At 36.8% G+C, this 12,437-nt stretch overlaps 1 protein-coding gene across 5 annotated transcripts in view; it reads left to right on the top strand.

Moving 5' to 3' along the window:
• LOC128264457 (mucin-5AC) overlaps positions 1–12,437 on the top strand; it is a 48,055-nt gene that overhangs the window by 30,480 nt on the left and 5,138 nt on the right. For all 5 annotated transcript variants that reach the window (XM_052999930.1, XM_052999932.1, XM_052999929.1 and 2 more), the window contains one exon: positions 916–2,989. In XM_052999930.1, coding sequence (XP_052855890.1) covers positions 916–2,989 — 2,074 coding nt within the window. The remainder of the gene's footprint in view (positions 1–915; positions 2,990–12,437) is intronic.

The raw sequence follows: 12,437 nt of genomic DNA, 5'->3' as shown, positions 1-12,437 counted from the left end.
AAGTAGTGGCATGTTGTGAGTAGTAAGTAAAAAATATAAAAATAGGAAATAACGCGGTTTTATATTTTACAGTCTAGCAAACTTGTTCAAAAAAGGGTAGCTTGATTAAGATGAACCCCTTAAACAAAAACTTAAACAATATTAGTTCTGATTTCTTGAGTATTTTTATATAATGTATTGGAAATCTAACAAATTTTGTATTAAATTGTACTCATTAATAGATTTTGTTTGTATAAGCATATCGTAAATATATTTTGTATAATATGTTATGGGAACATTTAAAGCTTAATACCAATAAGAGTAAATTTTTAGTTTGTATTTCTCGAGTATTTTTATATAAAATCTTATGTAAACATTTATAGCTTTATATCATTGGAAGTAAATTTAACAAAATGTTGTATTTAATTGTTCACACCTTTTTTTGAGTATTTATTATTTTACAGTATTTTAAATAATATGGTCAATTTGTTGTTGATGGTAACATTTATAGTTTGATATCATTTAAAGCAAGCTTTACAAACTTTTTTTCTTGGGAATTTTAATATGAACTAATGTATAACTTAGTATCACAAATTGCCAGCCAATTTCTTATTTGATTTTTCAAATTTTTCATTTTTCAATGTCTTGTAAGTATAGTAGTTGTCTTAAAAAAGAATAGGTGGAGCTTTTTGATTTATGGAAGTTTGTAAAAGAGCGGGAGAACTGTCATTATTAAAATTTAATTGAAAATGAAAAGGTCATACGAAATTCCCAATTACCTTAAAGTTAGTTAAAGGGTATTTCAGTCTTCGGTTCACCGAAGCCTCCTTTATTGTGGGTGCTGCTCTTTGATTTAGGTGCCATGGCAGAGATGTGTCGTCACGATAGCGTCTCACTCTCTGATAGCTCTGCTTTCCCATCCGATTTCGTTGACAGGCCGCGCATGATCCAGCGACTGGTGGCCGGTCACATCCACAATTCGCAGGGCCACTCCACCTACGAGGTGTCGGCGGTGAGCGCCAACAGCTCCACCACCAGCTATGGTCCTTCGAAGCCGGATAGGAGTACCTCCTCGACCACAACCACGACGACAACCACGACGACCACGCGGCAACCACCTGCGAGGGGCAAGGCTAGCAGCAGTTACAGACTGGCCAAGCCATCGACCAGGCCCAGATTGACCAGCACAGTGGCCACCACAAGGTTCAGCCATCCGCCGAGCAGCTCGAGAACTACCACACCACTGCCACTGCCACTGCCACTGCCACTGCCATCCAATACACCCAATCCCTACAGAGAGGTGGACGACGATGAGGCTTTGCTGAACGAACCGGACGACTTCGACAACTGGGACAACGGCATCCTGCGGCTAAGTGCTGGCTCTGGCAAGGAAGCCGAGGCTCCAGCCAAGAAACCGCCCAAGGAGGACGCGAAGAAGACGCTGGCCGACCAGGTGCGGGACGGCAAGTACGGCCTGATCGAGAAGGAGCTCTTTCGCCGCGTGCCCAAGCGACCGGGAGTGCTGAGCTACGCCCGCAATTCGGAGGTGCCGCTGGACAACGAACGCAACTACGGCGGTCTGAACGAGGAGGACATCTGGCTGGCCGAGGATCACCTGCTGGTGATCAAGGGCGGCGCTTTGAACGAGGAGGCCGAGGACAACCAGCAGGGCCCGTGGCCGGCCATCGATGACTACGATGCGCCCGGGAGACAGATCAAGCTGCCGCCGAATCCCGCCGTGCCGCCTCCCTTTCCCGTGCAGCTCGAGCCTCACGGGCCGCTGCAGCTTATCCGAGATAATCAACTCGAGATCCTCCGTCCGGCGGCTGGCAATGCAACGCTATCCGCTAAGGCCGGCCACTACCAGAGCCACGCAGGCACCGCCGCTGAAAATCTCGCATCGCATCCTGCTGCCCGGTCGGGAGCGCCTGCAGCATCTGCGCCAGCTTCCGCTGAGGCCCCTCAAGCCCCGGCCTACGTCTATCCGGCGCCCTATGCCCCCTGGCTGCTCTACCCCAACGACACGGTGGCGTCCAAGGGCCTGCTGAGGAGTCCTCCGCTCCTGGGTCCCTGGCTGATCAATGGCCTTAATGGCAATGGCTCCCTGGCGGCGGACTCACCGCTGCCGGGCAATGTCAGTGACTTCGACGAGGACGATCCCTCACTGTACTATCCGCCGGCCTATACGTTTGTCTACAAGAGCAACTACTCGAATCCAGTGCCACCTGGACCGCTGGTGCCGGGCATAGTCCTGCCCCCGCCGCCCGATCACTTCAGTCGACTGGAGGTGACCAGCTCCTCCACCAGAAGACCACCCAGCACCAGCAGCACCACCACCACGAGCAGTTCGACGACCAGCAGCAGCAGCACCACCACCAGTACTAGCACCACGAGTACCACCAGCCGACCGCCAGTGCACCTGCCGCCCATCAGGACCTCCTACAAGCCCAAGTACAATGCCATCACCTATCTGCCGCCGCCACCCAGACAGAACTCCCCCAAGTACGTGGAGCGTGTGCCCGTTCCGGTGGCCGTGCCCATACCCATCTACCCCGTCAACTACACGCCGCGACCGCCGCAACCGCCGCAAGCGCCGCAACTGGTCTTCGTGCCCAGCTCCACGGAGGGCAGCCGGCAGGAGCAGTCGCCGCTGGACCTGGATCCGCCGCTCTCCAAGTCCAACCCCATCTACTACGAGTACTTCGAGGCCAAGCGGCAGCCCGGCTCGATCAAGTCCAATGTCATCGACGACTTCCTGGCCACCAAGCCGCCCAAGAGGCACCATCACCATCACCACACTGGCCACAGCCACCATCAGCGGGAGCATCTGCAGCACTACAAGGCGTCGCCGAGTCCGGCCAACGAGGTGGCCCCCGAGGTGGTCAACATCACGCCCAAGCCCCGCACCGCCCAGCTGCAGCTCCACGCGGAGTACGAGGCCTCCTTGGGACAGCTGCTCAGGAGCAACCTCGTCTCGCCCCCGGGCGCCTCCAATGCGGGAAGATTCCAGGTACGTCTGGGGTTCATTATCGGCTTACCTACTTACTTATTTAAACACTAGCATTCTCGAGGAAACTGGGTCCCCTTTTGAGCAGAGAAAAATATTTTGTTTTTCATTTTAATATTTTATTTATAGATTTTATTTTTATATTTGTTTTTTGTTAAAATATATTTAAGACCAAACGCAAATCAAAGTTGAAAGTCATTTACACTTATTTGGTGAAGATAATTTAAAGTTCTTAATTACCAAAAAAAAAACCCATTGTATAATTTATTTTCCAATCATTTTTTAAGACTTCTCAATTTTCTGAAATGCGCTAGAATTATTATTACCTAATAAAAGTCATCAATATATTGAAAAATATTTAGAACAGAGAAATATATATTGCTTTTTTCAATGTTTAATTTAACTGTTTATCTCCATAAAATAACCGTAAATCAAACGGTCTATAAATTAAAAACAATTTGCTATTTCTTTCAATTTGCAATTTAATTGCTTATATACATAAAACAAGCAAAAATCAAGAAATAAAAAAAAAAATCGATGCCAGTCAACCAAATAGGCGACATTAAAAAACAATATTTTGTCCAATTTGTTTTCTTATTTCCGATTGCTTTTTATTTTAATGGGATCATAAATCTGTCAGTCACTTTTTTTCTGTGGGCTTGTGTGCGATTACAACTTTAAAACAAATGAAAATAAGAATTTTTAAGATTATTTAGATGTTTTACATTACATGTTTTAGCCACATTTTCCCATTTGTTTGACTAATTTATTACCCAAAGATTTTTTTAAGTGCAGCATCGCCAAAATGTAGGCGATACGAAATCGAGCTGTCTTTGGTCCCAAGCGCCATCTATGATTAACTTCGGAAAGCTTTCGATAGTGAGACCATTTTCTGCCTTGCTATGAAGAGTGCCTAACTAGCGAGCATTTGTCAGCCAACAAGTATCTTGCGTCATTAATGGTCTAAGTATGACCAGTTGTGCATTTATATTTTAACAAATCTGAAAAAGTATGCTAAAGAAATATCAAGCTTTTGGATGCTAGCGGGAAGTTTAAATACAATTGAATATATTTTAGATTGCATTTCGCATGACTATCATAAATCATCTGAGAGGTGTTCATGTGAAGATCATTAATATGATATTTAGGCTGGCTCCTTCGGTTCAAATGATGTTTAAATTCATATTTTCAAATTTTCGAAAAAAATGATGACCCCCACCCTTATCAAAAATGCAAAAATTGGTCAAAAAATTAATTTTTCAAAAAATCGATTTTAAAAATCGGGTTTTGCTTCAAAACGAAATTTATTTTTCTAAAACGATTGTGGATGGCTAGTATAGGTCGCCAGCTGTCCAAAACAGTCACTCTTATGGCTGTACCTTTAATTTTGGCCAAGTTACAACAAAATGACGCTTTAGGAAATTTGTATTTTTCAAATATCCAAAAACCCAAAAAAACCACCTAAAATATCGGTTTTTGTATCAAAACCTTGGGAAAAAAAGGTCACCAGATGGAATGTCATACATCGGTGAATTCGTCATTAAATTTCCAATCAAATGGCATTCACAGTTAAAACTTTTTTCATTTTTCAAGTTTTCGTAAAAAATGATGACCCCCACCCTTATCAAAAATGCAAAAATTGGCCAAAAAATTAATTTTTTCAAATAATTGATTTATTTATCTAAATCGATTGTGGATGGGTAGTATAGGTCGCCAGCTTTACAAAACAGTCAGTCTTATGGCTTTACGTCTAATTTTGACCAAGTTACAACGAAAGGTATCTATAGGATTTTTTTTTTTTAAGTCTCCAAACCCCCAAAAAAAACTTTAAAAATCAGTTTTTCTATCAAAACGCTGAGAATTAATGGCCAAAAGATAGAATGTCATACCTCGGTGAATTCGTCATTAAATTCCCAATCGAATGGCGTTCCCAGTTAATTTTTTTTTCATGTTTTCAAATTTTCGAAAAAAATGTGACCCCCACCCTTATCAAAAATGCAAAAATTGGTAAAAAAAATGAATTTTTCAAAAAATCGATTTTAAAAATCGGGTTTTGCTTCAAAACTAAATTTATTTTTCTAAACCGATTGTGGATGGCTAGTATAGGTCGCCAGCTGTCCAAAACAGTCACTCTTATGGCTGTACCTTTAATTTTGGCCAAGTTACAACAAAATGACGCTTTAGGAAATTTGTATTTTTCAAATATCCAAAAACACAAAAAAACCACCTAAAATATCGGTTTTTGTATCAAAACCTTGGGAAAAAAAGGTCACCAGATGGAATGTCATACATCGGTGAATTCGTCATTAAATTTCCAATCAAATGGCATTCACAGTTAAAACTTTTTTCATTTTTCAAGTTTTCGTAAAAATGATGACCCCCACCCTTATCAAAAATGCAAAAATTGGCCAAAAAATTAATTTTTTCAAATAATTGATTTATTTATCTAAATCGATTGTGGATGGGTAGTATAGGTCGCCAGCTTTACAAAACAGTCAGTCTTATGGCTTTACGTCTAATTTTGACCAAGTTACAACGAAAGGTATCTATAGGATTTTTTTTTTTTTAAGTCTCCAAACCCCCAAAAAAAACTTTAAAAATCAGTTTTTCTATCAAAACGCTGAGAATTAATGGCCAAAAGATGGAGTGTCATACCTCGGTTAATTCGTCATTAAATTCCCAATCGAATGGCGTTCCCAGTTAATTTTTTTTTCATATTTTCAAATTTTCGAAAAAAATGATGACCCCCACCCTTATCAAAAATGCAAAAATTGGTAAAAAAAATGAATTTTTCAAAAAAATCGATTTTAAAAATCGGGTTTTGCTTCAAAACTAAATTTATTTTTCAAAACCGATTGTGGATGGCTAGTATAGGTCGCCAGCTGTCCAAAACAGTCACTCTTATGGCTGTACCTTTAATTTTGGCCAAGTTACAACAAAATGACGCTTTAGGAAATTTGTATTTTTCAAATATCCAAAAACCCAAAAAAACCACCTAAAATATCGGTTTTTGTATCAAAACCTTGGGAAAAAAGGTCACCAGATGGAATGTCATACATCGGTGGATTCGTCATTAAATTTCCAATGGCATTCACGTTAAAACTTTTTTCATTTTCAAGTTTTCGTAAAAAATTAGACCCCCACCCTTATCAAAAATGCAAAAATTGGCCAAAAAATTAATTTTTTTCAAATAATTGATTTATTTATCTAAATCGATTGTGGATGGGTAGTATAGGTCGCCAGCTGTCCAAAACAGTCAGTCTTATGGCTTTACGTCTAATTTTGACCAACTTACAACGAAAGGACTCTTTAGGATTTTGTTTTTTTGACAAGTCTCCAAAACCCCAAAAAAAAACTTTAAAAATCAGTTTTTCTAGCAAACGCTGAGAAGTAATGGCCAAAAGATGGAATGTCATACCTCGGTGAATTCGTCATTAAATTCCCAATCGAATGGCCTTCCCAGTTAATTTTTTTTTCATATTTTTCAAATTTTCGAAAAAAATGATGACCCCCACCCTTATTAAAAATGCAAAAATTGGTAAAAAAAAATGAATTTTTCAAAAAATCGATTTTAAAATCGGGTTTTGCTTCAAAACTAAATTTATTTTTCTAAACCGATTGTGGATGGCTAGTATAGGTCGCCAGCTGTCCAAAACAGTCACTCTTATGGCTGTACCTTAATTTTGGCCAAGTTACAACAAAATGACGCTTTAGGAAATTTGTATTTTTCAAATATCCAAAAACCCAAAAAACCACCCTAAAATATCGGTTTTTGTATCAAAACCTTGGGAAAAAAAGGTCACCAGATGGAATGTCATACATCGGTGAATTCGTCATTAAATTTCCAATCAAATGGCATTCACAGTTAAAACTTTTTTCATTTTTCAAGTTTTCGTAAAAAATGATGACCCCCACCCTTATCAAAAATGCAAAAATTGGCCAAAAATTAATTTTTTCAAATAATTGATTTATTTATCTAAATCGATTGTGGATGGGTAGTATAGGTCGCCAGCTTTACAAAACAGTCAGTCTTATGGCTTTACGTCTAATTTTGACCAAGTTACAACGAAAGGTATCTATAGGATTTTTTTTTTTTTAAGTCTCCAAACCCCCAAAAAAAACTTTAAAAATCAGTTTTTCTATCAAAACGCTGAGAATTAATGGCCAAAAGATAGAATGTCATACCTCGGTGAATTCGTCATTAAATTCCCAATCGAATGGCGTTTCCCAGTTAATTTTTTTTTCATATTTTCAAATTTTCGAAAAAAATGATGACCCCCACCCTTATCAAAAATGCAAAAATTGGTAAAAAAAATGAATTTTTCAAAAAAATCGATTTTAAAAATCGGGTTTTGCTTCAAAACTAAATTTATTTTTCTAAACCGATTGTGGATGGCTAGTATAGGTCGCCAGCTGTCCAAAACAGTCACTCTTATGGCTGTACCTTTAATTTTGGCCAAGTTACAACAAAATGACGCTTTAGGAAATTTGTATTTTTCAATATCCAAAACCCAAAAAAACCACCTAAAATATCGGTTTTTGTATCAAAACCTTGGGAAAAAAGGTCACCAGATGGAATGTCATACATCGGTGGATTCGTCATTAAATTTCCAATCAAATGGCATTCACAGTTAAAAACTTTTTTCATTTTCAAGTTTTCGTAAAAAATTATGACCCCCACCCTTATCAAAAATGCAAAAATTGGCCAAAATATTAATTTTTTCAAATAATTGATTTATTTATCTAAATCGATTGTGGATGGGTAGTATAGGTCGCCCGCTGTCCAAAACAGTCAGTCTTATGGCTTTACGTCTAATTTTGACCAACTTACAACGAAAAGACTCTTTAGGATTTTGTTTTTTGACAAGTCTCCAAAACCCCAAAAAAAAACTTTAAAAATCAGTTTTTCTAGCAAAACGCTGAGAAGTAATGGCCAAAAGATGGAGTGTCATACCTCGGTTAATTCGTCATTAAATTCCCAATCGAATGGCGTTCCCAGTTAATTTTTTTTCATATTTTCAAATTTTCGAAAAAAATGATGACCCCCACCCTTATCAAAAATGCAAAAATTGGTAAAAAAAATGAATTTTTCAAAAAAATCGATTTTAAAATCGGGTTTTGCTTCAAAACTAAATTTATTTTTCTAAACCGATTGTGGATGGCTAGTATAGGTCGCCAGCTGTCCAAAACAGTCACTCTTATGGCTGTACCTTTAATTTTGGCCAAGTTACAACAAAATGACGCTTTAGGAAATTTGTATTTTTCAAATATCCAAAAACCCAAAAAAACCACCTAAAATATCGGTTTTTGTATCAAAACCTTGGGAAAAAAGGTCACCAGATGGAATGTCATACATCGGTGGATTCGTCATTAAATTTCCAATCAAATGGCATTCACAGTTAAAAACTTTTTTCATTTTTCAAGTTTTCGTAAAAAATTATGACCCCCACCCTTATCAAAAATGCAAAAATTGGCCAAAAAATTAATTTTTTCAAATAATTGATTTATTTATCTAAATCGATTGTGGATGGGTAGTATAGGTCGCCAGCTGTCCAAAACAGTCAGTCTTATGGCTTTACGTCTAATTTTGACCAACTTACAACGAAAGGACTCTTTAGGATTTTGTTTTTTTGACAAGTCTCCAAAACCCCAAAAAAAAAACTTTAAAAATCAGTTTTTTCTAGCAAAACGCTGAGAAGTAATGGCCAAAAGATGGAATGTCATACCTCGGTGAATTCGTCATTAAATTCCCAATCGAATGGCCTTCCCAGTTAATTTTTTTTTTCATATTTTCAAATTTTCGAAAAAAAATGATGACCCCCACCCTTATTAAAAATGCAAAAATTGGTAAAAAAAAATGAATTTTTCAAAAAAATCGATTTTAAAAATCGGGTTTTGCTTCAAAACTATATTTATTTTTCTTAACCGATTGTGGATGGCTAGTATAGGTCGCCAGCTGTCCAAAACAGTCACTCTTATGGCTGTACCTTTAATTTTGGCCAAGTTACAACAAAATGACGCTTTAGGAAATTTGTATTTTTCAAATATCCAAAAACCCAAAAAAAACCACCTAAAATATCGGTTTTTGTATCAAAACCTTGGGAAAAAAGGTCACCAGATGGAATGTCATACATCGGTGGATTCGTCATTAAATTTCCAATCAAATGGCATTCACAGTTAAAAACTTTTTTCATTTTTCAAGTTTTCGTAAAAAATTATGACCCCCACCCTTATCAAAAATGCAAAAATTGGCCAAAATATTAATTTTTTCAAATAATTGATTTATTTATCTAAATCGATTGTGGATGGGTAGTATAGGTCGCCAGCTGTCCAAAACAGTCAGTCTTATGGCTTTACGTCTAATTTTGACCAACTTACAACGAAAGGACTCTTTAGGATTTTGTTTTTTTGACAAGTCTCCAAAACCCCAAAAAAAAACTTTAAAAATCAGTTTTTCTAGCAAAACGCTGAGAAGTAATGGCCAAAAGATGGAGTGTCATACCTCGGTTAATTCGTCATTAAATTCCCAATCGAATGGCGTTCCCAGTTAATTTTTATACCCTTGCAGAGGGTATTATAATTTCAGTCAGAAGTTTGCAACGCAGTGAAGGAGACGTTTCCGACCCTATAAAGTATATATATTCTTGATCAGCATCACTAGGAGAGTCGATCTAGCCATGTCCGTCTGTCCGTCTGTCCGTCTGTCCGTCTGTCCGTCTGTCCGTCTGTCCGTCTGTCCGTCCGTTTATATGCAAACTAGTCTCTCAGTTTTAAAGCTATCTGCATGAAACTTTCCCAAAAGTTGTCTTTCTATTGCAGGTAGTATATAAGTCGGAACGAGCCGGATCGGACGACTATAGCATATAGCTCCCATAGGAACAATCGGAAAAATAAATGAAAAAAAATTATAACTTTGCTGTTTTTTAATTTTTTGTTTAGTTCTTCGACATATAGTAATGGTAAAATATTTCCGATTTACGGTTTAAATTTCATCAAAATCGGACGACTATAGCATATAGCTCCCATAGGAACAATCGGAAAAATAAATGAAAAAAAATTATAACTTTGCTGTTTTTAATTTTTTGTTTAGTTCTTCGAGATATAGTAATGGTTTAATATTTCAGAATTACGGTTTCAATTTCATCAAATCGGACGACTATAGCATATAGCTCCCATAGGAACAATCGGAAAAATAAATGAAAAAAATTATAACTTTTCTGTTTTTTAATTTTTTGTTTAGTTCTTCGACATATAGCAATGTTTAATTATTTCAGAATTATGGTATAAATTTTATCAAAATCGGACGTCTATAGCATATAGCTCCCATAGAAATAATAAAAATATATAAAATAACTATCTAATAATTGAGCTGCAAATAATCATAGTTTCAATGTTTTTTTTTAGCACATACTCAAGTAAATCATAATTTAAATGTTTTCAAAAGTATTTAATTAATGCAATAGCTGCAAGGGTATATGAACTTCGGCTTGCCGAAGTTTGCTTTCCTTCTTGTTTTTTCATATTTTCAAATTTTCGAAAAAAATGATGACCCCCACCCTTATCAAAAATGCAAAAATTGGTAAAAAAAATGAATTTTTCAAAAAATCGATTTTAAAAATCGGATTTTGCTTCAAAACTAAATTTATTTTTCTAAACCGATTGTGGATGGCTAGTATAGGTCGCCAGCTGTCCAAAACAGTCACTCTTATGGCTGTACCTTTAATTTTGGCCAAGTTACAACAAAATGACGCTTTAGGAAATTTGTATTTTTCAAATATCCAAAAACCCAAAAAAACCACCTAAAATATCGGTTTTTGTATCAAAACCTTGGGAAAAAAGGTCACCAGATGGAATGTCATACATCGTGGATTCGTCATTAAATTTCCAATCAAATGGCATTCACAGTTAAAAACTTTTTTCATTTTTCAAGTTTTCGTAAAAAATTATGACCCCCACCCTTATCAAAAATGCAAAAATTGGCCAAAAAATTAATTTTTTCAAATAATTGATTTATTTATCTAAATCGATTGTGGATGGGTAGTATAGGTCGCCAGCTTTACAAAACAATCAGTCTTATGGCTTTACGTCTAATTTTGACCAAGTTACAACGAAAGGACTCTTTAGGATTTTGTTTTTTTGACAAGTCTCCAAAACCCCAAAAAAAAAACTTTAAAAATCAGTTTTTCTAGCAAAACGCTGAGAAGTAATGGCCAAAAGATGGAATGTCATACCTCGGTGAATTCGTCATTAAATTCCCAATCGAATGGCGTTCCCAGTTACAATTTTTTTCATATTTTAAAATTTTCGAAAAAAATGATGACCCCCACCCTTATCAAAAATGCAAAAATTGGTAAAAAAAATTAATTTTTCAAAAAATCGATTTTAAAAATCGGGTTTTGCTTCAAAACTAAATTTATTTTTCTAAACCGATTGGGGATGGCTAGTATAGGTCGCCAGCTGTCCAAAACAGTCACTCTTATGGCTGTACCTTTAATTTTGGCCAAGTTACAACAAAATGACGCTTTAGGAAATTTGTATTTTTTAAATATCCAAAAACCCAAAAAAACCACCTAAAATATCGGTTTTTGTATCAAAACCTTGGGAAAAAAGGTCACCAGATGGAATGTCATACATCGGTGGATTCGTCATTAAATTTCCAGTCATATGGCATTCACAGTTAAAACTTTTTTCATTTTTCAAGTTTTCGTAAAAAATGATGACCCCCACCCTTATCAAAAATGCAAAAATTGGCCAAAAATTAATTTTTTCAAATAATTGATTTATTTATCTAAATCGATTGTGGATGGGTAGTATAGGTCGCCAGCTTTACAAAACAGTCACTCTTATGGCTTTACGTCTAATTTTGACCAAGTTACAACGAAAGGACTCTTTAAGATTTTGTTTTTTTGACAAGTCTCCAAATCCCCAAAAAAAACTTTACAAATCAGTTTTTCTAGCAAAACGCTGAGAAGTAATGGCCAAAAGATAGAATGTCATACCTCGGTGAATTCGTCATTAAATTCCCAATCGAATGGCGTTCCCAGTTACAATTTTTTTCATATTTTCAAATTTTCTAAAAAAATGATGACCCCCACCCTTATCAAAAATGCAAAATTTGGTAAAAAAAATTAATTTTTCAAAAAATCGATTTTAAAAATCGGGTTTTGCTTGAAAACTAAATTTATTTTTCTAAACCGATTGTGGATGGCTAGTATAGGTCGCCAGCTTTACAAAACAGTCACTCTTATGGCTTTACGTCTAATTTTGACCAAGTTACAACGAAAGGACTCTTTAAGATTTTGTTTTTTGACAAGTCTCCAAATCCCCAAAAAAAACTTTACAAATCAGTTTTTCTAGCAAAACGCTGAGAAGTAATGGCCAAAAGATAGAATGTCATACCTCGGTGAATTCGTCATTAAATTCCCAATCGAATGGCGTTCCCAGTTACAAT

This window comes from Drosophila gunungcola, unplaced genomic scaffold, assembly GCF_025200985.1.
Source record: "Drosophila gunungcola strain Sukarami unplaced genomic scaffold, Dgunungcola_SK_2 000071F, whole genome shotgun sequence".
Lineage (NCBI taxonomy): Eukaryota > Metazoa > Arthropoda > Insecta > Diptera > Drosophilidae > Drosophila > Drosophila gunungcola.
This window is presented reverse-complemented; position numbering and strand designations above follow the sequence as displayed.